The sequence below is a fragment of the Capricornis sumatraensis genome, chromosome 1, assembly GCF_032405125.1.
Source record: "Capricornis sumatraensis isolate serow.1 chromosome 1, serow.2, whole genome shotgun sequence".
NCBI classification, from domain to species: domain Eukaryota; kingdom Metazoa; phylum Chordata; class Mammalia; order Artiodactyla; family Bovidae; genus Capricornis; species Capricornis sumatraensis.
The window spans coordinates 185202784-185230260 of NC_091069.1; the positions used below are offsets into that span (position 1 = coordinate 185202784).

Sequence of the window (27477 nt, forward strand, 5' to 3'; positions counted from 1 at the left end):
CTCATCACAGAGAAGACTATGGATTTTGATCTTTTCAAAGATGAGGCTCTACAAATTATGATGTTAACTGATTTCTACAGGTCTCTCCCATGTCATGGTTTGATTCTGGCTGTATGATATAGAGTTTGGAGACACATGATATAATCAGTCTACAAACAGGCCATATATTTACTGGCAGGAAAATGAAACATAATTAACTGATTTATCCAGTTAATAACTGATTAACTGTTAATCAGTTAACATAATTAACTGATTCACTGTAGCATTTACTGATAAGCAATAGACCAGAGCTTCCTGGCATTAAACCCTAGGTTAATATTACTAGAGCTTCCTGGCATTAAACCCTAGGTTAACATTACTACACTACACCACCCAGTCACTAGAGTCATGATGCAAAGAAGGGACAGACTGGGATGAGCTGGCAGTATCAGAAGGTATGGATTGGGCTTTTAAAAAATAGGGAGACTGTCTGATCAGCTGAGAGATGAGGTGCTTCAGGTCGCAAGAAAGACACAGTGAAAATTAGCATGGGGAACTGACACTAAGACCACCAGGCTCACAAGGGCAAAGACAGAAAGAGCACAGAGATAAGGTGTACTTTAAAGGATAAAGTAGGTCTTGGAGTATCCTAAAGGATATCAGTTCTGAGTGTTCATTAGAAGGACTGATGTTGAAGCTGAAACTCCAATACTTTGGCCACCTGATGCAAAGAGCTGACTCATTTGAAAAGACCCTGATGCTGGAAAAGACTGAAGGTGGGAGGAGAAGGGGACGACAGAGGATGAGATGGCTGGATGGCATCACTGACTCAATGGACATGAGTTTGGGTAAACTCCGGGAGTTGGTGGTGGACAGGGAGGCCTGGTGTGCTGTAGTCCATGGGGTCGCAAAGAGTTGGACATGACTGAGGGACTGAACTGAACTGGAGTACTCCAAAAGTCAACCAAGAGAGGAAATCTCATGGGGCAGTCAAAAAAAAAAAAAAAAAAAAAGCCATAAGAGAAAATAAGATTTCTCAAAGACGAATTGGTTAGGGAAATGTTGCTAGAAGGGAGAGGAAACACAAAGCAATGAGTCCATTGTGATCTGGAGAAGGATGAGCTAGGACAAGGAAAATAAGGGACTAGAGCAAATCTGAGAGTCATTTTGAACCATATATATGTATATATATGGGCTATTGGTGACAAACATACTTAAAAAGCAAGACATTTCAGCAATGACCACAATGTTTAGAGTTTGGAAAACAAAATATGGTGGTACTTCCAACAAAAATGGAGGTTTTGGGAGAAGACACAAGTGGAATTTTTGGACCCATTGAATGTGCAAGTGTTCCATTTGGAAAGATTTTCTGTGCATACATGGCACAATCGTTGTCAAAGAAAGGCATAGCGCCGAGTCATAACCAGTCCGAGTCCCTCAAAGTTGACTCTGTGAAAGACGTGACTGAAGACAAGTCAAAAGGGAAAACACTGAGTGGACACCTAGACAATGTGGGACAGAGAAAAAGAAAAAGGGAGTTCCACAAGACAAAAGGGACACTTGCAAATCTAGCAAAGGAACCAAGGAGATTCTTTTTCATGAAAATTGAAGGAGGAAGCAAGGAGATTCAGATCTTCCAGAATGTTCCTTGCCTGGTAGAAGTAAAAAGAACTTCTCAGCAAATTAATAATCATTAGGGGATTTGGAAGGTGGTGGGTAGAGGGTGGCAGCTGAATATGAGAGCAATTTCAATTGAGTTGACATGACCTATGTTCATGGTAGGACTGTAACTTAAATCTTGGAGAGACACATGGCAGAGGTGAGGGGATAGAGACTCATTTGCTAAACCTATAAGTGTGGAAATACTTCTCTGCAGTAATTGCCATGTCCCTAAATTTCTATTCCCACCGGGGTAACAGAAAAGAAATACTAACGTGACACTGTATGGCTTTCAATGAGCTAAAAGGAAATGAAAACAACCCAACAGGCACATGTCAATGTACATTATGACTTGATAATAAAAATTACCAAGTTCCCTGAATGTGTGTTCCCTGAATGAAGAGTGAAATACTCTTCCAGTTGCTGTATCTTTTATTTAATTGCTTGATCATCTCTCAATAGAATATCTGAGTCCGAGCCAGTCAGGTCCCCTATTCTGTTCTGACACAAACCTCGGGTGCAAATTTTAGTGCAGTGAACTATGGCTTAGATCCTTACCTCTCTGTTCAGGGGACAGTGTGCCATTCTCCTTTTAATATATATTCAGTTCAGTTCACTTCAGTTCAGTCGCTCAGTCGTGTCCAACTCTTTGCGACCCCATGAATCGCAGCACGCCAGGCCTCCCTGTCCATCACCAACTCCCGGAGTTCACTTAGACTCACATCCATCGAGTCAGTGATGCCATCCAGCCATCTCATCCTCTGTCGTTCCCTTCTCCTCCTGCCCCCAATCCCTCCCAGGATCAGAGTCTTTTCCAATGAGTCAACTCTTCGCATGAGGTGGCCAAAGTACTGGAGTTTCAGCTTTAGCATCATTCCTTCCAAAGAAATCCCAGGCTTGATCTCCTTCAGAATGGACTGGTTGGATCTCCTTGCAGTCCAAGGGACTCTCAAGAGTCTTCTCCAACACCACAGTTCAAAAGCATCAATTCTTCAGCACTCAGCCTTCTTCACAGTCCAACTCTCACATAAATACATGACCACAGGAAAAACCATAGCCTTGACTAGATGGACCTTAGTCGGCAAAGTAATGTCTCTGCTTTTCAATATACTATCTATGTTGGTCATAACTTTTCTTCCAAGGAGTAAGCGTCTATTAATTTCATGGCTGCAGTCACCATCTGCAGTGATTTTGGAGCCCCCCCCAAAAAAGTCTGACACTGTTTCCACTGTTTTGCCATCTATTTCCCATGAAGTGATGGGACCGCATGCCATGATCTTCGTTTTTTGAATGTTGAGCTTTAGGCCAACTTTTTGACTCACCACTTTCACTTTCATCAAGAGGCTTTTTAGTTCCTCTTCACTTTCTGCCATAAGGGTGGTATCATCTGCATATCTGAGGTGACTGATATTTCTCCCAGCAATCTTGATACCAGCTTGTGTTTCTTCCAGTCCAGCGTTTCTCATGATGTACTCTGCATAGAAGTTAAATAAGCAGGGTGACAATATACAGCCTTGACATACTCCTTTTCCTCTTTGGAACCAGTCTGTTGTTCCATGTCCAGTTCTAGCTGCTGCTTCCTGACCTGCATACAGATTTCTCAAGAGGCAGGTCAGGTGGTCTGGTATTCCCATCTCTTTCAGAATTTTCCATAGTTTCTTGTGATCCACACAGTCAAAGGCTTTGGCATAGTCAAGAAAGCAGAAATAGATGTTTTTCTGGAACTCTCTTGCTTTTTCCATGATCCAGCGGATGTTGGCAATTTGATCTCTGGTTCCTCTGCCTTTTCTAAAACCAGCTTGAACATCTGGAAGTTCACGGTTCACGTATTGCTGAAGCTTGGCTTGGAGAATTTTGAGCATTACTTTACTAGCATGTGAGATGAGTGCAATTGTGCAGTAGTTTGAGCATTCTTTGGCATTACCTTTCTTTGGAATTGGAATGAAAACTGACCTCTTCCAGTCCTATGGCCACTGCTGAGTTTTCCAAATTTGCTGGCATATTGACTGCAGCACATTCATAGCATTATCTTTCAGGATTTGAAACAGCTCAACTGGAATTCCATCACCTCCACTAACTTTGTTCATAGCGATGCTTTCCAAGGCCCACTTGACTTCACATTCCAGGATGTCTGGCTCTAGATTAGTGATCACACCATCATGATTATCTGGGTCATGAAGATCTTTTTTGTACAGTTCTTCTGTGTATTCTTGCCACCTCTTCTTAATATCTTCTGCTTCTGTTAGGTCCATACCATTTCTGTCCTTTATCGAGCCCATCTTTGCATGAAATGTTCCCCTGGTATCTCTAATTTTCTTGAGGAGGTCTCTAGTCTTTCCCATTCTGTTCTTTTCCTCTATTTCTTTGCATTGATCGCTGAAGAAGGCTTTCTTATCTCTTCTTGCTATTCTCTGGAACTCTGAATTCAGATACTTATGTCTTTCCTTTTCTCCTTTTCTTTTCACCTCTTTTCTTTTCACAGCTATTTGTAAGCCCTGCCCAAACAGCCATTTTGCTTTTTTGCATTTCTTTTTCATGGGGATGGTCTTGATCCCTGTCTTCTGTACAATGTCACGAACCTTATTCCATAGTTCATCAGGCACTCTATCTATCAGATCTAGGCCCTTAAATCTATTTCTCACTTCCACTGTATAATCATAAGGGATTTGATTTAGGTCATACCTGAATGATCTAGTGGTTTTCCCTACTTTCTTCAATTTGAGTCTGGATTTGGCAATAAGCAGGTCATGATCTGAGCCAAAGTCAGCTCCTGGTCTTTTTTGTTGTTGTTGAGTGTATAGAGCTTCTCCATCTTTGGCTACAAAGAATATAATCAATCTGATTTCGGTGTTGACCATCTGGTGATGTCCATGTGTAGAGTCTTCTCTTGTGTTGTTGAAAGAGGCTGTTTGCTATGACCAGTGCATTTTCTTGGCAAAACTCTATTAGTCTTTGCCCTGCTTCATTCCACATTTCAAGGCCAAATTTGCCTCTTACTCCAGGTGTTTCTTGACTTCCTACTTTTGCATTCCAGTCCCCTATAATGAAAAGGACATCTTTTTTGGGTGTTAGTTCTAAAAGGTCTTGTAGGTCTTCATAAAACCATTCAACTTCAGCTTCTTCAGCATTACTGGTTGGAGCATAGACTTGGATAACTGTGATACTGAATGGTTTGCCTTGGAGACGAACAGAGATCATTCTGTCGTTTTTGAGATTGCATCCAAGTACTGCATTTCGGACTCTTTTGTTGACCATGATGGCTACTCCATTTCTTCTGAGGGATTCCTGCCCGCAGTAGTAGATATAATGGCCATCTGAGTTAAATTCACCCATTCCAGTCCATTTTAGTTCACTGATTCCTAGAATGTCGACATTCACTCTTGCCATCTCCTGTTTATTACACATCAAATATATCACTGAAGGACATTCTACTAGCCATTGCTCTAGATGTATAATTTCTAACAGAGTTAAAGCTCAAGGATGTTTAAATAATGTTAAGAAAAACAGATATTTTTAATTACTTACTGATTTAGAAAGCATTATCAAGTGAGTTATTTTCATCTGGCTTTCAAAAAACAAACAAACAAACAAACAGAATATGAGAGACAGAGAGTTATCATTACTAGTACTGTGAGTGAAAAAAATTGAGATTTGGCTGTTAGAGATGATCTGCCCCAAATCCCAAGTCATACAGCATCTGGATCTGCCATCTACAGGTCAAAAGAGTAGGCAGTTTTAGGATAGGCACAGATTCCCTTAAGCACTACAGGGAACGAAACAACTATTGAGAAAGGAGGGGGTGTTTGAGCTCTTGCTCCATCTCTTTAAAATATTTAAAATATATATTTTATTTTATTTTTGGCAGATGATGCTGGGGGTGGAGTTTTATAAACCATATCCTTTACCTCCAGTAAAGTTGCTGTGGTTGTTAAGTCACTGAGTCATGTCCAGCTCATTCAGACCCCATGGACTGTAGCCCACCAGGCTCATCTATGCATGGGATTTCCCAGGCCAGAATACTGGAGTGGGTTTCTATTTCCTTCTCAGGGTGATCTTCCTGACCCAGCGATCAAATCATGTCTCCTGCATTGGCAGGCAGATTCTTTACCAATGGACCACCTGGGAAGTCCTTAGATTTCTTACAAAGTGAAACTTCTCTTTCTTGCGTCTCCCTTACCACTTTTTTTTTTTTTAAACTACCACAGAAACATTGTTTACACCAGGTACCACCAATTTTACTTTTTTCTACAGTAATACAAATTGACATCTTTCCTGAAGTTTATTGGCAAAATAAACATAAGAACAATAAAAAAATTTTGAAAGTATTCCATTTTAAAGATCTACAAGCAGCTTTCCTATATTTTAATGTCAAAGTATGATCTTCAATCTGTAAAGATGCAGTTTTAAAAAGGCTGAAGACAATACTGCAAGAGAAGATTCTACAAACGAACTCAAAAGAACACAGGCTAACAATTAATGTTCCAAGAGGAACATGACAATTTGTGTTCTGTGTCCTTCATTGAAAAATAATATAAAGGAAGAATAACAATAAAGCAGTGATGCCAAAAGAGAAGGAAATGGACTGGCATGATTCAGAAGAATGTAGGGTCACAACCCTGCCCAAGACACTTAATACCTTGGAAACCTGAAATATTACTTAATTCTCTGAGCCTCAGTCCCTTTCCTGGCACAAGGCAGACAATCATCCTACCCTTCCCCTTTGTAAGTTATTTTAAAGGTTCAAGTTAGATAAATTATATGAAAGTCCTTCATTAAAAATAAAACTCAACGTCAATTTTGGAATTTATCAAATTTACAGAGTAGGAGCCTTGGACAGGTCAAACTCATAGAAGTCAATGAAAAAATAATGACAATTATAACTTAACCCCTTAAGGATTCATGTAAGTATTGCATACAATACCAAATTTTTAGTTTTAAATAGCTGACTTTTGAATCTCCAAATCAGCTATGCACAGAAACTCTCCCTAAAACATCAGCACTTCAAAAACAAAATATGAGTTAATGCCCTTGGCTTTTGGTTTTGGCATCCTCCATTCCCACTTTTACCCCTTCTTTCAGATCAAGTTGTTTGGTGCTCATGTTGAATGGATTATGTAAATTACAAAGGAACTAAAGGATTTGTGAGCCCAATAGGGCTTCCTTACCAAATCCATGGATAAGAAGTACATGGTACAGTTGGTGAGGGGATTGTAAGGCAATATGCTGAGAGGAAGATGTACTTATTTCCACTAAAGAATTACAGTGAAAGCTATCTTGGTGGCCCCTGGCCAATGGCCATGAACACATACTGTTGGTGACTTTGGCTGGTTTTTGAGAATTTAAAATGATCTGCCTTCTCTCACTTGCTGGGAACTGATACTAAGCCAAGAGGCTTAAGAGTTCCCAAAATGCATTTTGTTTTTGTTTTTATCCATTTAAAAATAAGTCATTGCTTCCATGACACTTGTCATGAAATCTAAACAAGCTGCCTCAATTCTTTGAGCCTTAATGTTTTTTTATTTGTTAAGTTATATGTTTGCTATTCCTACTTGTGAAGATCAAATTCAATAATATAAATTATTTTGCAGTTTGTAAACAACTATGAAGTTATAAAGAGCTAATATTTTTTTTTTACTAAAGAGATGAATTTTAGAGTTATAAGAGATCTAAGGTTATTTAACACAATCATTCGTTTTGAAGAAAGAGCTTGTGGGAGCATTTAGTAAAATGCCTTAAAATCCCCAAACACTTAAGAGCAAGTGATGGCATCATTAGTGAACCTTAGGGAGGTGTGGTACAAACCAAAGGACAGCAATAACTATGCCGGAACTCAGCACAGAGGCCAGTTAGCCCAGAACAGTCTAATAGTAACAACATCATTGGGAAACACTTACTAAGCCCTATGCTATGTCAGGCTCCTATGATATTCTCTATGTAACGTCACAAAAAGCCAAAGAGGTAAGCACAACAATAATTTCTATTTTACAGATAAGCAGACAATGGCAAAAATGGTTAAGCAGCATGATCATAGTCACATAGCTAGCGAGCGGGGAGTTAAGTCAGGTACTCTGGATCAGCACTCAGTGTTCACCATCATACCATGTTTTCCTTGAAGCTTTACTTGGTCCAGATGATGCAGTCAGGGAGGGTTTTCCTGGCATCCTCAAAGGCAGCAGGGTGAGTCTGAGACAAATAGCAAAAGGTAGCAATATCTGATCTGACTTCAAACTGCCATGATAAAAAGGGGTGAGGGTGTGGGGGAACCTCTTGGGAAAGGAAGTTTGGGATACATGGTGAAAGCTAGACAAAACAGCAGTGAAATCACTTAATGGGTTCATTCTTTCTAATAAAAGGTACTTTGCCACAACCCCTGACACTTCTGGTGACATAGTCATTGAAAGGCAGGAATGGGGAAATAGTGAGAGAGGAAACTGAGAACCCAAGCAGAGACCACCCCACAGAAGAGCTGTCCACAGCTTGTTGCTGCCCATATTGGATATATATGTACAACATGTATAATAGGGGTTTTGCTACCTGCCATTGGACCTTTAGAACTAATAAACAGCCTTGATGCTTGCTGTTCTCTCTTGGCATGTGTCTCTAAGGGAAACCCACTCCTTGTCCTGCCTCCCCGAATTACACACACACAGTCACAACTGGTGCACAAACCCTATGGCCGCCCTGACATTTAAAGGACTATGTGCTTCCAGTCTAGATAAAAGATAAAGTCTGAGTGGAAGCTAGCTAGGTCTACCAGAACAGGAGATTCAGAGCCACTCCCAAGCACATTTTCTCCCTAAATTCAGGTGCAAGTAGCATTCATAATTTGAGAATACATCATCACCACAAAAATTAAAAATAAAGAAAAGATGCAAGCAATAAGGATTCTTCCATATGGCAGACCTATTGAAAAAGAAAACCGATATGAAGAACAGAAAAAAAATCCAAAACTATAAAATAGGAGTCACAAGAAAATCTCCCTTAGCTAAATAAGAATTTGACTCCTCACATCAGATTCAATGAATACTAAGTAGAAATACTAGGGTGAGGGTGAGGGAAGCTGTACCTAGAAATACTGAAGTGAAATTGTTGAATCCCACAAATACAACTTACAGATCAAACAATAAAAGTTACTAAATTGGAAAAAGAAACAGACTTACATCAGATTTCTCATCTGTAACAATAAAGACTAAATGACACAAAGCAATAATATAGAAATCTTTGTTGAACATTGAGGTAAAAGAACTTGGAGCCTAGAATTCTACTTGAAGCCAAACATTTACTTAACTATGAAACTGAAAGAAAAAAGGCTTCAGAAAATTTATCGCCCATGCAGCTTTTCAAAAAAGAAATTGATAAAGTACAAGAAGAAGAAATTTAAAAAAAGGATGATGAATTCAAGAAAAAAAAAGGAAAAAAGAAACAACGCAAATAACAAAAGCAATAGTCTATTAATAATGCAGTGGTACAATTTAATGTGAGAAATGATTCTCCTAAAAGAGGTGTTATAAAGTTTAAAATTTGCAACACATTCTCCAAACATCTAACAGTAATTTAAATGAGAAAGTGTTCAAACTTCTTACAGCCCCTATGTTGGGGGTGGGGCATATATGCATATCATAAGTTTTCCTTGATAGAGAAACATGTTTGAAAACATTTAATCCATGTTAATGTTATTTGATTTATTTACATTACTAGAAGAAGAAAAAACTTGTTCTACTTTTTAGACATAGAAAAGACAAACATACTTCAGCTTTGAAGGAATCACCAAGATTCTTGATGGGAAAGACAAAATGGGTTAAAATTCTCTACTGACTCAGAAAGAACCAACTGAAGTTTCACTTAATTTGGGCAAAGGAAATTTTCTGAAATATGCAAACATTGTAAATGACTCTCTATAAAGGCACTGAGGAGCTAAAGTAAATCTAACCTCATTGGTTATCTCAATACACAACAGAACTGACCGCAACCAGTTCCCCCGCAAAATTTTTCTTGTCCATTGATCAGCCAACCTCTCACTGCTGAATGCACGCATGTGTCCTGGCTTATTTCAAGGGAGCAGCAGCAGCGAAAATGGAGATGCTAGGGGTAAATGAGTGTGTGTGTACACATACTCCACTACTGATCCCAGGGAAAGCGTTTACCTTTTTAAATAGAGTCTTCAAAAAAACAACAAAGAGAAACTATGGCATTCCATGAAAAGGGTCAAATTATTCGAGTGAAATACTGGAATACTCCCCATCGACTCTCATTTGCTACTTTCAAAGAAGTTTTTATAAGTCTAGACACCAAAAATATCTCTGTTTTCTCATCTGAATACCCAATCAGAGGATGATTCAGAGCGAAAGGAAAACAGAAAAACTTCTGACATTAGCTTCTAGAAAGTCACACCAATCTGAGCCTGTAGCATACCTCAAGAACCCACCAGCCCTGCTAAACATCCACTGACCTACATGTGTAGACCTTAAAAGGAGGAGGCACTCCCAAATCAAGCTGCTGCTGCTGCTGCTGTTGCCAGGGTCACAAACAATCCCACAAATCAACTAGGGCCCAAAGGAACAAGACAAAGGGCCAGGAATAAATAAGCATCTTAGTCACTCCTCTGGTATCTTTCCATGGATCAAGATATCTTATATCCTCACTACACAGGAAGGATAAGCACCTCAGAGTGGATTAAAGCTTTTGCTGACCATTTTGGTTTTGCTCTGGCAATTCTGCATCTCTACTGTTAATTTTTATAGGTGGGATCTCCTTTTACACCCAGACTCTTCCTTCCTCACCCAACTTCCAAGCAGCAGAAGGGATGCCTCTTGTGGTAAGGTATGTCCAAATCATATAAAGTAAGACCTGCTGCTTATTTCCGTGAACTCATGAATGAACGTGCCCCCAGCTGGGGGCCTGAGTTCTCTATGTCAACAAGTAAAATCCCGTCATTCCATACTTATGATCATGATAGTACTAGTCTAAGGGTCACAAGACACCCCGTTAGTGTATGTGTGTGTGTGTGTGTGTGTGTTTATGTGTGTGTGCGCGCACTCAGTCATGCTCCACTCTTTGCAGTCCCATGAACTGTAGCCCATCAGGTTGCTCTGTCCATGGAATTTCCTCAGCCAAGAATACTGGAGCAGGTTGCCGTTTGCTCCTCCAGGAGATCTTTCCAATCCAGGGATCGAACTCGAGTCTCCTGAATTGGCAGATGGATTCCTTATCACTATGCCACCTGGAAAGCCCTCAGTGCCAATTTATTTTATGATAAATGAAATATATAAAATGGGTAAGTAGAGAAATGACTACAATCCACTGCTTTCCCTATATATTATGAGCTTTGAAATTATTTTCACAAGAGTTGGAGTGAGTTGGCTTACAAACTTTTGGACACTGACTTTAAGGTAAGACCATAAAGCATTTCAGAAATTTCTTCAGAAACATACTTACAGATGAAGAGTACAGACCTAGGATTGCCAAGGAAGTTGGGAGGAGGGTGGGGAAGGAGGTATTCAGAGTTTGTGATTAGCAGATGCAGACTATTATATACAGAATGGATAAATAAAGTATTACTGTATAGCACAGGGAACTATATTCAATACTCTGTGATAAGCTATAATGGAAAATAATATGAAAAAGAATGTCTATATATACACACACATATATAAAAATAACTGAATCACTTTGCTGTACAGAAGAAATTAACACAATATTATAGGTCAACAATACTTCAATAAAATAAATTTTAAAAATAATTTAAATTATTTTTTAAAAAAAGAAGTTTCTCTTCTTCCTTCTCTTTTCAACAAACTCTGGGCATTTCCCACAAGTTCAGTGAACAGCTCACATGACAATGTTTTCACTCTCTCCCCAGAAAAGTGATCTCTTTCAGGAGTTTTATGGATCACCCTCTTGAGACAGACACCACTTATTTCTCTCCTGGTCTGACAGTTCCTTTGAATGTGCATCATTTTCTAAGAGGGTAGGAAGAAAATTGGTGTGAGGAAGTCATAAAGGAAGAAATTTCAGTTCAGTAACAGAAGACATTTTCAATACTTGGAGTAACAAGCAATGGACAAAACAGTCTGTTTTCTGAGCTGGAGGGGCTGGAGTTACCCTAGCAAAGGTAGCCATCTTGCCTGAATGAATGGAAAAGGCGATGGGAATTGGAAGGGTAAAAACCCTACATAACAGGCCCATAAAACCACGGTCTAGGTCACAGAGAGAGACAGGGTGAGGAGTTGTCAGCTGTCATGAAGAAAAGCCAAGTAAAGATGTCATAAAAAGAGGAAGTTAAATATCAGGTATGCATGTGTGCTGAGTCACATCCGACTCTTCGCAACCCCATGGACTATAGCCTGCCACGCTCATCTGTCCATGGAATTTTCCAGGCAACAATACTGGAGTGGGTTGCCATTTCTTCCTCTAGGGGATATTCTAGACCCAAGGATCAAGCCCACATCTCTTGTGTCTCTTGCATTGGCAGGTGGATTCTTTACAACTATACCAGCTGGCAAGCCCCAGAAATGTCAGGCACCTGAACTCAAAGCCATCAGGTATCAGCAGGTAAGTCCCTGAGGAGCTAAAGGAAGTCTCCCACAAGGGCAATACGTTTTGTCTGATGGTATGCTAAAAGCACCACTTGGCATCCAGCAACAGACCTGGTGATGTCAGCCTTATATTTAAAATAATAACAAACACCTGCAATGATTTCAGAATATTCTTCAAAATACTCTGAATTCTTATTCTTGTTACTTTATTACCTAAAAATCCATTCCACCATCTGAAAATTAAGATGCTAATTAACCATCAAAGTTCAATTAAATTGAAATTGTTTCCAAGAATCCTTCCTGCATGTCTCTAGTCATAGTTCATTTATTTCCCCCACCCTGTACCACAACATAAGACTTAGATTGTGCTTCTGATCAAAGCATGATGACTAAGTAATAATTTACCATTAAACATCTTAATTTAGAAGTTGTGTATAAATGCATCTCCCAAATTTGTATCAGAGGTTGTAACTCATTCATCCCTTGGGGGGTTGGAGGGGAATTAGGAGATTCAAACAACAGAAAGGCACTCAAGTCATGATCTCTAATTCCCTTGCAAGTCTGAAATTCTATCACATATTCTCTTTTTAAAACTACTCTAAACAACACTCTACACCTGCCCATTGAATAGCTAAAATAGAAAGTAATTATCAACTGTGGCATCAAACCAAACAAAGCTAACAGTCCCAAGGTTGAGACTCAGGGCATTAGACCAATGATGCCAAGCCCTACGCCCTTGTGTTTATGTCTGACATATAGAAGGTACTCAATTTATCATGAATGAATGAAAAACAAACAAATGAAGGAAGTGACTGCTAAATGGTCACCCAAGGCTTACAGGCCCTGAGATCCAACTGATTCTTACATAAAAAAGAAAATCTCTCACTGACTTTCCAAGATTCATCTTTTCCCATAAAATGAGAACTCTTAAAACAAGAATTCTTGACACTAAATATTCACCTTTTGCAAAGGGGGAAAAAAAAAATGACAGCCTTATATCAGAAATCTGGAGAGAAGAAAAATGCCAATCTCACCTAGTCTTTCCAAACAAAAGCATGTTACCCGTTCTTCTTAACCTCAGATCCTTGAGAGGCCCAAAGCAAAATCATGTCCTCAATCAGCGGAAGGGCAGATCAGGAGACAAGATTTCTCAAAAGAGATCTGCCAGAAACTACAGGAACCACATCTTGGATCTCAGTTTCCCCGTTTGCAAAGAGAGGGAAGTAATTTTTTATTCACCAAATACTTGAAAAGGCTGTAAGCAGATGCCTGGCGCCAGGGTTGGACTCAATGATCTCTTAGGTCCCTTTCAGCTCTGAAAATCTTATAATTCTTATAGTCACACTTAGTAGAGATACTTTTGGCTCTGACTTGAAAATTTGGCTGGAAACATAAACAGACTTCTACACAAAAACACACATTTACCAGCTATAATTTCAACTTGGCAACAGGAGTTTTCACCATTGGCCGAGAGAAAAAAGTGCAAAATTTTCTCTGGTGATTACATTACTCTAAGCTCCACTGTAGCTCAAGTATGAAGTTGGGGCAAATATGGCCAGAGTGGGGCCGAGCCTCTTATCACATCACACACTACCACATAAGGAGAGGACACGCCTGCCTTCTTTCGAGCTTGCCAATGATCTTCCATATATTCAAGAACAACATGCCTCTCTCACCTGATCTGCCCTTTTCCACTTGACAAACTCTGTTTTATTTTCTATCCTTCTTCCTTCTGTCTTACAGAGAATATAAGCCAACATGGCAACAGGCTCTTTGTTTATTTCTTTCTTTTTCAAAAACAAAGTCACAGCTTGGATATAGTTAGCAGGACAAGATCCATATAGAAAAAGGCTTTTGTAATTTATGAAAGCCCCATGTTCAAACTTTTCTTAATGAAACCCTTTGACAAACCTTATTATTATTCCTGCATTTGTTATTTTTATATTGTGATCATTTATAACATCTGTATAATCATTATAATTTAGTACTTTCTAATCCTTCTATATTTCATTCAATTACTAGAGACAGAGATACAGTTATCTTCTTTTTAATTAAGAGGAAAAGGGCCTTAGGGTGACCCACTCAAGATCATGGAACAAGAATAAGCTGCCCAAATAGTGTCAAATACAGGTCTTCTGTCACAAAGTCAAGCAAACTTCAGAACTCAAGACTTTAAATGCTTACAAAATAGTTTCATAATTATTCAAGAGAGAATATAAGCTAAATAAAGCGTTAAAGTGTTTAACTGTATAAGTAAAAGAATATGCAAAGAATAGCTCTTAGTAACATGTAAATTTCATAAGGGTAGAACCCTGTCTTTTTTTTTTTTTTGCTATAGAATCCCTGGTGTTATAAAGGTATGCACACAGCACCCAGAAATTTTTGTTGAATGAATGAACTATATCTACCTTTGGTTCCCCCAGAATGAAATTTAGGAGAAAGTCACATAATGAACGGAACTAGTTAGGCAGTTACTTTCTATGGCTTTTCCTCTTTACAATTTATTCTGAGAAACCTTAAACATTTACAAAGGCAGAACAAATAATGAATTAAATCTCCCTGCACTCAACAATTATCAATTCATAACTAATATTCTCTCACCTGTATTTGAACTCAGTGGCTCCCTATTCTTACGATTTGTCTTTTTCTTGGAGCACAGTTGATCTACACCGGTGTGTTAGTTTCGGTTGTAGAGCAAGTGTGTCAGTATACATATAAATATATCTAGCATCCCAATAGTATTGTAGTGAATATGGTTAGCCATATACATATACAGTATACAAATACATATATTTTTAGAATCTTTTGATTTTAAAGCAAATGCTAGGCACTATTCCATTTCACTCACCAATCTTGCTGACATTTCTCTAAAAAATAAGGAATTTTTTCCTTTATATATCTGTAGTAACAATCACCATCCCTAAAAATAGGACATAAATACTATATGACATTATTATTTACTTTCCTTCCTGAGATAACTGGAGTTTAACTGCTTAAACAGTGGCAGTTGGTCACCAGTAGCCCTATGTGATCACAGGCTAACTTTCAGTGTCGCTTCTGACTCCAAATCTGGGTCACTATGCAGGGCTGGAGCATAATACTTCCAAGCAGTCAATTCACACTATATGCATTCCTGACCTCATTCAGAAGAGAAAACTCTAAGAACTGTTGCTGTTGCTTTTGCTAGAAAGATGTTGCTGACCAATTAGTACCCACAGTGACCAACAGAACCTTAAAATACCAGTCTTACTCATTTAGAAAGAAAATGTCAGTGGATATACAGAACAAAGGCAATAAAAAAGCATGGTTGTGTGTCCCCAGGATAACAAGAAAAAGTGAAATTCTCAGATGGCGTTCCTAAAGAATGGCTTTCAGTTTCAAAATAAAATTAGTAGGTAAAAGGATTTCCAGGGCTTCAGTGTACAAACCTGCAGAACTCTGAGAAGCTCGAGCTGGGCAGTTGGCATTAACGTGCCTTAGTGCTTTGTGAGATATCAAGCTGTTTGTAGGCTCTGGATAAGTGTTTATTTGCCACAGAAACAATGTCAGAATTCATGATTCCTAGCATTACTTACAAACATGACTTCAACCACAGATCTTACCTGTCCCCTGAAAGCACCATCATCAAGGGGCGGGGGAGGAGGGAAGTTTCCAGAGCCTGATGGAAGAACACTGGAATCATCCAGTGGTGGAGGTGGGGGTGGAAGAAAATCACCTACAGGAAAGAAATACACATGAAGTTAACATGGGTGCAATTTTCCAGAACTCTTTGTACAAAACAGACAGTCCGCAACTTATGATGGTTCCACCTGTAAGTACTTGACTTTGCCATGGTGCAAAACCAACAGGCATTCAATAGAAAGTTTACTTTGAATTTTGGTCTATTTTGGGCTAGGCATATGCAGTACAGTACAGTTGGTATTCTAGGCAGGGCAGCAAACAGCTCCCAGTCAGCCAGGCAGTGGCCAGGGTGAACAACCAATACACTTACAGCCATTCTGTACCCTCATAACCATCGTGTTTTTCACTTTCAGTACAGTGTCCAATAAATGACCTAACATACTCAACATTTTATTATAAAATAGGCTTTGTGTTAAATGATTTTGTCCAATCATAGGCTAAATGTAAGTGTTCTGGGCATGCTGAAGGTAGGTGAGGCTAAGCTGTGATGTTTGTTTGGTAGGTTAGGTGCATTAAATGCATATTCCACTTAACAATATTTCCAATTTACAGTGGGCTTTTCCGGATGTAAGTCCATCATAATTAGAGGAAGATTTGTATTAGCTGGTATCTGACTGCTTTGTAATTGGCTTTGACACATAACTTTTTGTCCTACATAGCAATTATTCCCTATCTTACTTCTCCTCAGTTTAATCAGCAGCCTTAACTCAGAATGATGACCAGATGTAACACAAAGAAGTGATGTGAAGCTAGAGTAGAAGGATCAAGTACATTCAGCCAGGTGCTTGGGCTGGTGGAATACCGAAGTGTATGAGATGTATTGTTTGTTCTCAGTACATTTTCAGTCAACTAGAGGAGGAAGAAAATGTATAAATAGGTAAGATAATACAAGATGAAATTTATTAAGAATCTACAGGCAAGCTCTTTTGGAATTTAAGATAAAGGAAAGTGCAGTTGGAGGAACAAGGAAGCTATACTGGCCAGATGGCTCAGTAGTAAAGAATCCACTTGCCAGTGCAGGAGATGAAGGAGACGTGGGTTCAATTCCTGGGTTGGAAGTATCCCCTGGAGCAGGAAATGGCAACCCACTCCAGTATTCTTGCCTGGAAAATTCCATGGACAGAGGAGTCTGACAGGCTATAATCCATGGGAATGCAAAAGAGTCAGTCACAACTGAATGCTCACACACATGCACACACAAAAGGGACTTCCTTGGCAGTCCATTGATTAAGACTTTGCACTTCCAATGCAGGAGGCGCAAGTACAAGTCCTGGTCCAAGAACTAAGATCGCACATGCCACATGGCACTATATATATATATAAATTGTCAATGAACATTATGATGTACAGCATAAGTTCATGCTAGGCAGAAAGAAAGGAAAATAAAAGTATAAAGGTTAGAAAAAATTAGGGCTTAGAAAATAAAGAGCAAATTATAATATAGCATAAAGACAGGAATGTAAATAACATTGTGCTGTGTTGCACTTCGTCGCTCAGTTGTGTCCAACTCTTTGTTACCCCATGGACTGTAACCCATCAAGCTCCTCTGTCCATGGGGATTCTCCAGGGAAAAACACTGGAGTGGATTGCTATGCTCTCCTCCAGGGGATTTTCCCAATCCAGGGATCAAACCCAGGTCTCCTGCATTGTAGGCAGATTCTTTTAACATCTGAGCCACCAGGGAAGTTCAAGAATATTGGAGTGGGTAGCTTATCCCTTCTCCATTGGATCTTCCAGACTTAGGAATTGAACCGGGGTCTCCTGCATTGCAGGTGGATTCTTTACCAGCTAAGCAATCAGGGAAGCCTGTAAATAACAGAAGTAAGTCATAAAAATTGGAGCAGTATGAAAATAAGCTTTTAAGTGTGTTCCACATCTGACTAAGAGTTTGAACTTTATCATGCATGAAGTAAGGATCCATTAAGGATTTCTGAGAAGAAAACACTTCTAAGAATGTGATTTACTAAAGACTAATCTTAAAGTGTGTGCAGGACAGATTGGGAGAAACTGCAATAAGAAACATCGAACTTGGAGATCTATATACTATCCAGGCTTTAGGATACTAGGAAATCCAACATAGCTATGGGTTAATCATATAGAATCTTTTTAAATACTTTTTGCAAGAAATTATATTAAAAAAAGAAAACTTTCATTTTCTAGAAAAAAAATTATTTATATATCCTTTTTCTTATAAAAATGACCTTTTTGAATGTTAGGGAACTGTTTCTCCCCAATGGATAAACAGCTTTTCCTTGCATTTCAGCTGTTTAACACTCAGTGATAGACGATAGTTCCTACCACTCAATGAGTCACTGTTGGATAGTACTAACACATCACAACTTGGGTCTTTAGAAAAAGAAAAATCTATATCTCATAGTGGAAGGATGGTGACATGGACTGGTTGTCTTGATACACCTTTGAGACTGTTCACATGAGCTCCATCTATCTTATAAATAATAGTCTTACATAGAAAACAGACTTGCGGTTGCCATGAGGGAGGGAGAGGTGGGAGAGAGAGGGGTTGGGAGTTTAGGACTGGCAGATGCAAACCATTATATATGGAATGGATAGTAATCAAGGTCCTACTATATAGCACAGGGAACTATATTCAAAATCCTGTGATAAACCACAATGGAAAAGAATATGAAAAAGAAGGCACATATATGTATAACTGAATCACTGTGCTATACTGCATAAACGAACACGTAAATCAACTATACTTCAATGAAATAATTTTTTAAAAAGTAACAGTCTTAGAGTTGGAAGAGTAGCTAACAGCTGTCAAGTCTATCTACCACCATATTCAGGCAACCAAGATGTCAAACACACTGTCTTTAGAGTACTCTGATTTGGGGGCTCTCACTATGCACCAGGCACTGTGCTAAGATTTTCCTAAGCTACGTCTTATTTCCAAAACAACTATCTAAGTTGATGATTTTGAGACTTTAGAGCTCACTAGTATCTCCGGAAAGTCTGGTTAAAACACAGATTGCTGGGTTCCATCCCTGGAAATTCAGACTCAGTAGATCTGAGTCAGGGTCTGATCATTTGCATTCTGAATAAATCCCCAAGTGATGCTAGAGCTACTAGTCCTGGGACCACACTTGGAGAACTACTGCATTAAACAAAGGGTCAAATTATCTCTACTTAGACCCTACAGAATTGAGCTCAGTGGCATGTCTTATAGAAGCATCTGTACTTCTCTTAACTGCCTGAGTGTACACATGTGGAGATATAATTTGTCTATATCCTTATTAAAATTATATGTCTCAGAAACCTTTATTAACCCCATCCAATAGTTCTATATTTGGCTAGATACTAGAATCACCTAGGAATCTTACCCTAAAATGCTGATGCCCAAACTCTATCTCATACCAATGCACTCGGGATCTCGGGGATGGGGAATGGAAATGGGAAGGGGGGGGTCAGATACCCATATTCCTTTAAAACCCAGATAATTCTAATATGTAGTCAGGACTGAGAAAGAAACTCTTTGGCCTTCATGCAGCCAGACAGTGCCCTAAAAGAAATATTTAACACCTGTCAAGTAAAAAGAATTGTCACCAAGATACCTTCCACCATTAAAAAATCATCCAATATGAGACTAAAGCCCACAGTAAAGTTTTGAGTGATCAGTAAAGAAGTCCAAGTTGATGGAGACCTGACGACCAAATTCTATTTCACAGCTTAATTTTCAGATTCAATGTTTTATCTGGACCTATATCTTCTTCATATGCAATTTAAAAGAGGATTTCTGAGCACCTTATTTCTGTCAGAGGAATTAAATATAGTGAGGCACAGGTTGATGAAATTCTGGGAGAGTGAAAAGGAACCAAAACAGAAAACAGAATTTGTTTGTGTAAAGAATTATCTTGTAAACAGCATAAATGCAGACCATGTATTCCAGGCAAGATTAGGCAGACTGTTAAAGCCATAGTGATAACCTCATAATAATTTTCTTCTTATTTTGATGAGTTAATAAGTTAGACCAAAATTTTCTATTTTCCAAGCTCAATTATCAGAGCTTCCCGTTATGTTCTTTAAAGTGGAGCTCACAGTTTAAAAGGATGTGTTTGTCAGTGTTTAGTTGCTAAATTGTATCTGATTGTTTTGCAATCCCATGGACTGTAGACTGCCATGCTCCTCTGTCCATGGGATTTCTCAGGCAAGAATTCTGGATTGGGTTGCCATTTCCTCCTCCAAGGGATCTTCCGGACCTAGGCATCAACCCTGCATCTCCTGTGGGTCCTACATCGGCAGATTCTTTGCCACTAAGCCACCAAAAGGATGTGGAGGAATGGAAAAATGTCTAGAAAACATATACACATGACAAAGGGATAGAAAAGGGATCTTTTGAAGGGAAGCATAACTAGTTAAGATCGCTGGAATGAAAAACTCCTAGTAACTATTTTAAAACAGACTTAGAACTCATGTGTATTCTGACTTAAGGTTCACTCACCATTTTAACAGGCAAGTCAACAAAAGGAAACTCCTCTAAATTGCAGTAAGAATAATTTTGGCTTAAGAGAAAAGACACAATATCCATGTATAAGGAAGATGGCAAATGAACAGAAACAAATATGTGTATACAAATGTAGGGGGATCCTTTCCTTTCCAGTAGATTTCTTCAAACAAAGAAAGAGCATTTGGCTGACATGCTTGGGGCCAGAGGTAGTAGAGGTGGTGGTGATCCTCTTAGAGAAAAGCAGCTGGACAGAACCCGCTGCAAGCACCTTCCAACCAGCAATGCTAAGCTGTCGACCTTCACATCAATGCATGCCCTGTCCTCTGGGCTTGCTGGGGAATTCAAGTGTACTCCCAGACTCTGTGAATTACAGGGGCATTGAATAAATCAAACAAGCAAGTCAAAAGGGAAAAAAAGGACACACATTAGGCAAATGGAAAATGCATGGAACATAAAACCTAAGAAAGAAACATGTGGTTTTATAAGAAGTAGAGTAGTCATAGACACATTTCTATAAACCTGGTCCCCTCCTTACCCTTTTCCTCACCATCCAAAGCCTACCCAGTCTGCAAAATACATCATCCCTCAGTTATCAGATAAAATGGTGTAGTGAAACACACAGCTGGAAATGGATCCTCAGAATTCCTTGGAGAGAAGCAAGGAAAGATCTAGTTTAAAATGTTCCACATCATCCCAACTCACTCAGCTAATATTCAAAACGTTTTTACTTTGCGCTAGATGCAGCACCACGAGGCAGTTAAAGGGTGACTGTGGTTCACAAGATATTGTATCCCTGATTCCCAAACAGTACTTTATGCCAGTTTACATCAGAGAACAGCCTGTTGTGAATACCATTAACTTGAAAACAGTGAGGAAAAACTCCCCGAAAGCCAGCTCTGTTTATTTTCTCAAGCTACCCTTTCTAGTCTAGGGGTAAAAAAGGCAGTGGCGCTGAGAACCAGATGTGGCTCCTCCGTAGCAGCTGAGTTTCACCCACTGTGGTTACTCCAGTAACATGGCCCAGGCATGTGTAAACAAAAGTTGCTTAGCCCTAGGTAATACAAAGTCCCCCATTAGGGGAGAAACGAACACGAATTTACCGACAAAGAAGATGGTACATTACTGGTTATATGTGATTGTAGTGCAAAAGCACAAGGGAGTAATTAATCTCAGATCGTCAATAAAGTCTCAATTAATTTACCATGGTTAACAACGACAACAAAAGCAAGCATCATTCTCTTTCTTCATGATCCAAATATCCATGTAAACCTACATATACACATACACCTACAGGTTCAGATAACAGCCCCTTTTGTGCCTCTTACACAAAAGTCAAAATATCTATAATACTTGATTGCATTTGTGTTTATGGTCATTCTCTCCCAGTTAGAACTGAAACTTCTAAAAAAACAAAGCCTTCGCATAATGTATCTCTATATCCTCACCACCTGGCATAAGTTTGCTGCTGCTGCTAAGTCACTTCAGTCATGTCCAACTCTGTGCGACCCCATAGACGGCAGCCCACCAGGCTCCCCCATCCCTGGGATTCTCCAGGCAAGAACACTGGAGTGAGTTGCCATTTCCTTCTCCAGTGCGTGAAAGTGAAGTCACTCAGTCATGTCCAACTCTTAGGGACCCCATGGACTGCAGCCTACCAGGCTCCTTCATCCATGGGACTTTCCAGGCAAGAATACTGGAGTGGGGTGACATTGGCGTAAGTTTAGGGCCATATTATCCATCAGTAAACATAGGTTGAAAAACTAAAAAAACTAAAAAGTCATTTTAATCACTCAATTGATGTTTAAAAACAAAATGACCTGATATCTTAGATGCTTTTCAAACATCAATGTTCACATCACAAAAAAGATCTAGTTAAATGTAGGCTTTGACTCAGCAGGTCTGTGGTGAGGCTTGAGATTCTGCATTTCTAACATGCTCCCAAGAGATTCTGATGTAGATTCATGGACCACACATGGAGGAGCATGGCTCTAGGGTTCTTCCAGCTGGCAGATGTTGGCTCCATAACTTTCTTAAATGGAGACTTTCTGGTTAAGGAAAACCTAACTTTAAGGGAAGTAAAATTACTTAGGAGCTCCTCAGATTAAGAATTTAAATTATGAGTACATAAGAGATTGGGCTGGAACACATGCACAGAGAATAAAAATAACTATGGTGACCAAATAATAAGCTTCAAGTAAAGACAGTTACTGTTTTCCATTAATAGTAACTAATAGAGAAAGGAAATATGTTCCAAAGAAAATAGCAAGGCTTAAAATGCACACTCCAGTGCTAACCTTTACTTTGGAAAAGGTAATATACTACCATCTCATGTTCAGTTTTCCTCACCTATTAAGTGAAGAAAACATTTAATAACATCTGCTTCACAGTGTCACTCTACAGATCAAATCAGTTAAAACTGAGATTCTGAACTATTCTGATTACAAAGCAGAGTAAAGAAATAACCTTTGATGTGATGATGCAAAACTCCTATCTGGAGATATAAAAATAAGTACATATATATCTGAAACAACGGTTTCATGAAATCATACCTATTGCATGTAAGGCACTTTGACATTTTCTGTTTATTTATTTCAAAGGTGTGGTTTATAACCCACACCTTTAGGTGTGGCTTTATAAAGCGCAACTGTGACCCATGAAAGGGCCTCAACTCACAGTTTGGACATTGCTAAGCTAAACTGCATGTAAGTCACATGTACAATGTGTATGTGATAGTGGTGACTTGTACATTTACACACGATAGATGACACTTTCATTTTCTTTTTACTTATACACAAAAGAGCCGCTGAGTCTAAACTTGCCCACTCATTAGAGGAGACCAAGTCTGAGAAGATAAAGCTTTCTGAGCAAGGTTGAGTGAAGAGAACAAGGGAGAAGATAAAATAAATGTGACCGGAGTAAAAAAATCTCTGTGAGATGATTGAGTTATGTCACAGCTGTAACATTCTCCTCATAAATAACAGGCAGTTTATTATGAAACCAAGCAGTTGAAGAATTTACTTACAATTTTACCCTCAAATCCATCTTCAATTTGCCTTTAAACATGTACTACCAAGAAAACTCTACGAGAAAGCACACTGAATAAAATATTTTAAAAATTAAGTATTAAGGTCTAGGACAGCAAACCTTTATTGTGTGATAATATATATAATATATATACAGATTTGCCTATTTTATCATGGAGAATCTTTTAAGTAGATTCCCAAGAAATTGTTAGCAGCAAGTTGTCTCTAAGATGCTCAATTTTGTAACTGGGGAACAAGTATGCAAGAAAAACTCATTTTTCATTATACAAAATTTTAACCTGTTGTTTTACCCACTTATTTTAAAATAACACATACACACAATTCAGAAAAGAACAGTCAGTACCTGGAAATGTGCCACCTGCAAATGTGGAGCTGCATAAGTTTTTAAAAACCACCAGGAAATATTGGGCTATGTACAGCAGAGATCACGAAACCACTGAGGGTCCCATTTAATGCATCACTTATCAGTCTTCTCAATCTATTCACTACCCATTGGTTCTAACTGAAAATATGAAAGAAAGAGCCCTGATTTACTCAATGTGTGGTTCCTATTAGAGATAGGCTAAATCTTTGGCTTATTCCCAGAGCCATAGCCTGGAGAAGGCAATGACACCCCACTCCAGTACTCTTGCCTGGAAAATCCCATGGACGGAGGAGCCTGGTAGGCTGCAGTCCATGGGGTTGCTAAGAGTCGGACACAACTGAGCGACTTCACTTTCAATTTTCACTTTCATGCATTGGAGAAGGAAATGGTAACCCGCTCCAATGTTCTTGCCTGGAAAATCTCAGGGACGGGTGAGCCTGGTGGGCTGCCGTCTCTGGGGTCGCACAGAGTCAGACACGACTGAAGCGACTTAGCAGTAGCAGCAACAGCAGCAGACCCTTAGCCTAAGCACCATCTCAGTGTGAGCACAGATCTCTGTCCTGGATTAAGCATTCATGGAGCTACTAATAAAGCAGTTCCTGCATTTCCACTTTGTTCTTGTTCCTTAAGTGTGCAGCCCCTTTGAGAACTCACTGGCAGAAGTGATAATTATCAGGGCAAGGCTGGGCATCCCTGGTTCCCTGTCCTCATTGGCATCAAAATAGCAACAACACCGCCCCCCTTAAATGACACATCTTCATCTGTAAATGAGACGATGTGTGACTTCAACCAAGTAGCTTCAGTTCTCTAGTTCTCAAATCAGACAGTTTTGGAGTTCAGGCTTTTATTATATATAATTATACATTAGGAGAGTATCCTTTCTACTTTTCCTCTAATTTTACTATCTGCTCCTTAACTTAAAAAAAGCAAATTGTTGATTCTGATAGTACTTAATTTTCTAAGTCATATAATTTAAATGAAAGGACTAAGATCAAAAAGAGCAAGGAAACACAATATTGGTATAAGAGAGTATAAGAAATTCAGCACTTGTGTATGCTACTTATAAGAGTATTAGAGATAAAACTTTCTCAAGAAAATTTGGCAACAGGTATCAAAAAGCCTTAAAAATATTCATACACTTTGATGTAGCAATACCAATTATAATAAATTATTCTACTAAAGAAATGACTAAAGGGTATACAGGGAAGCATGTTAAAGAAACTTAACCACAGTGAAATATGATGGAAATGATGAGACTATTCATCAATAAAGTATGGGTTAAAAAAATCAACTGCAATCACACACTGGAAAATGGCGTGGTCATCAAGAATCATGATGTTGATCTAGATCTAACATTTATTTAGTCATTGATGGGTGCCTTCTACGTGCCAGACATTAGACACCAGAAGGAAATCTCAAACAAACAAATAAGTAAAACAAACACAAAGAACTGCACTCATGGAATGTATACGCTATCAGAAGACCTCTTAAAAATAAATTACATAAAACATACTTAGTATCTAATCTTGATAAGTACTTTATAGATATATAGGGCAAGCAAGGGGAAAGGGAATGAATGCTAGGGTGATGATGGAAAGTCACAGTTTTAAAGAGAAAAATTGGAAAATGCTTCATGGAGGTGATATTTGAACAATGACTTAAATCTAGCGAAGGTGTGAGTCATGGAGTATCTAGAAAAGAACATGAATACATGTTTCTGATATATTACCTTGTGAGGAAAAAAGTGGGCTACTAAATAGGGTTTATAATATGGCATTATTTCTGTGTAAACAATCTGTATATGCTAACAATTGTTATCTATAACTCATGGGGTGACAAGGGTTATTTTTTAATGCCTTTTCCTTTTGGTTTGTTATACAATAAATGTGAATTATAGGCATGCATTTTTTAAAAATCAAAAGGAAGATACTTTGAGATGAATTGCAGAATCTACTTAAGCCAGTGTTTAATTTTAATGCATCACTATATTTACCCAAGCCAAAATGTAATGTCTCCGTCATCCTTCTAAATAACTTAGCTTGAAATGCTCTTTGAGATTCTCAAATTAAAAGCAGGAAGAATCATTATCCTAAAGTAGATGAAGTCTCCCTGATTTTCAAATGGACAGTTTCACTCTACATCTAGCTAAAACAGAATCCCTAGGTCTTCACTGAGTTCAATAGGCCTCATGTTTGACCACAAATAAATACTCTGTAAAAAGGTGAAAGTAAGTAAGTATGTTGTGTTTCTCTATCACATAGTGGTTTCCAACTGTTGAAAAACAAATTCATTTTCTTAGTCAAAAAACACGGAATGATTTTCAAATAATATGAAATTAGGAGGCCACTCTGGTTCTGCAAATGGACTAAAACCAAACAGAATTTTTGAATCCACCAAGTGTCAGTTGTCTTACAAAAAGACAGTAATTTCCACCAAAACAACAGACCATACCATATACTTTTGGTTTCCAAAGATGGGCACTCAAAATAAACAGGGCAATGATTTAAGCTTGAGGCATCAATCTTCTACCAACTACTGAGGTCCCTGCAGCCCCCTATAACAAAAAGTGAAATTCTTTCAGATAAAAATGAAATAAAAATTAAAAATTCATGTTGTGGGCACAGAATGAGACAACAGTCAAGAGAAGCGAAAAATCTTAACCACTGAAAAAGAAGCTGGCAAACAAATATCAATGTGCTCAGAGACTATTCCAAAAATACCCTTTATCCTTAGAGATGGGACATGGCCCTGTGGCGGCCATTGAGGCCAAACGCTTACCTTCTCTCCAAAGATGGTGATGGAGTTGGAGGGAGTACGGTTTCAAATAAAAACACTTTAAATAGCTCATTTAAACCTACTTCACCACTGCTATATCTGGATAGACTGACACATCCTTACTCCCAATGACAACATACTGCTTCTTCCTGATTCAGCCCTTTTGTAGCCCATACTCTGCTCTCCATTACTTAACTGCATACCTACTGGTTTCTCCTACAAGACTAAAAGCACCCTGAAGGCAGGCTCTCTGTTTTAGAGAACATAAGGAGATCAAACCTATCAATCCTAAAGGAAATCAACCCTGACTATTCATTGAAAGGACTGGTACTAAAGCTGAAGCTCCAATACTTTGGCCACCTGATGTGAAGAGTCAACTCACTGGAAAAGACGCTCATGCTGGGAAAAATTGAGCGCAGGCGAAGGGAATGACAGAGGGTGAGATGGGTTGGATGGCATCATTGACTCAATGGACAGGAGTCTGAGCAAACTCCGGGAGACAGTGAAGGACAAGGAAGCCGGGCATGCTGCAGTTCAGGGAGTCACAAAGAGTCGGACACAACTTAGTGACTGAACAAAATCAACAGAGCACACAATAGATGCCTGATAAATAATAGTATCACTATTATAAATAACTATTATAAATGTATATTAGACTAAACTGAACTGAACTCTGAAAGAATGAACATAGGTATTTCTACCATAGACCACTTTGCCCCTTTCCAGTTACTGATGCAAGGGGAATGCACTATAATATTGTTGGTTCTGCATGATGCTCATAGCATGACATTTAATAACATCAGTCGGAAAGTAGCCACCTAGTTTTACTATTGTTGTCATTGTTTTTACACATTAACTTACTCAGAGCATGTCTAACGTACTCAGAGCATGTCGTCAAAATACAGACCCTGAGTCCCTCATCCCTAAGTCACCGCACGGTTATGGGGATATGCAAGCCTTAAGAAACATTGCAAC

At 38.8% G+C, this 27477-nt stretch overlaps 1 protein-coding gene across 1 annotated transcript in view; it reads right to left on the reverse strand.

Moving 5' to 3' along the window:
• The window catches only part of LPP (LIM domain containing preferred translocation partner in lipoma), a 729950-nt gene that overhangs the window by 402235 nt on the left and 300238 nt on the right, over positions 1–27477 (reverse strand). The window contains exon 5 of the mRNA XM_068970945.1: positions 15776–15888. Within this exon, the coding sequence (XP_068827046.1) occupies positions 15776–15888 (113 nt within the window). The remainder of the gene's footprint in view (positions 1–15775; positions 15889–27477) is intronic.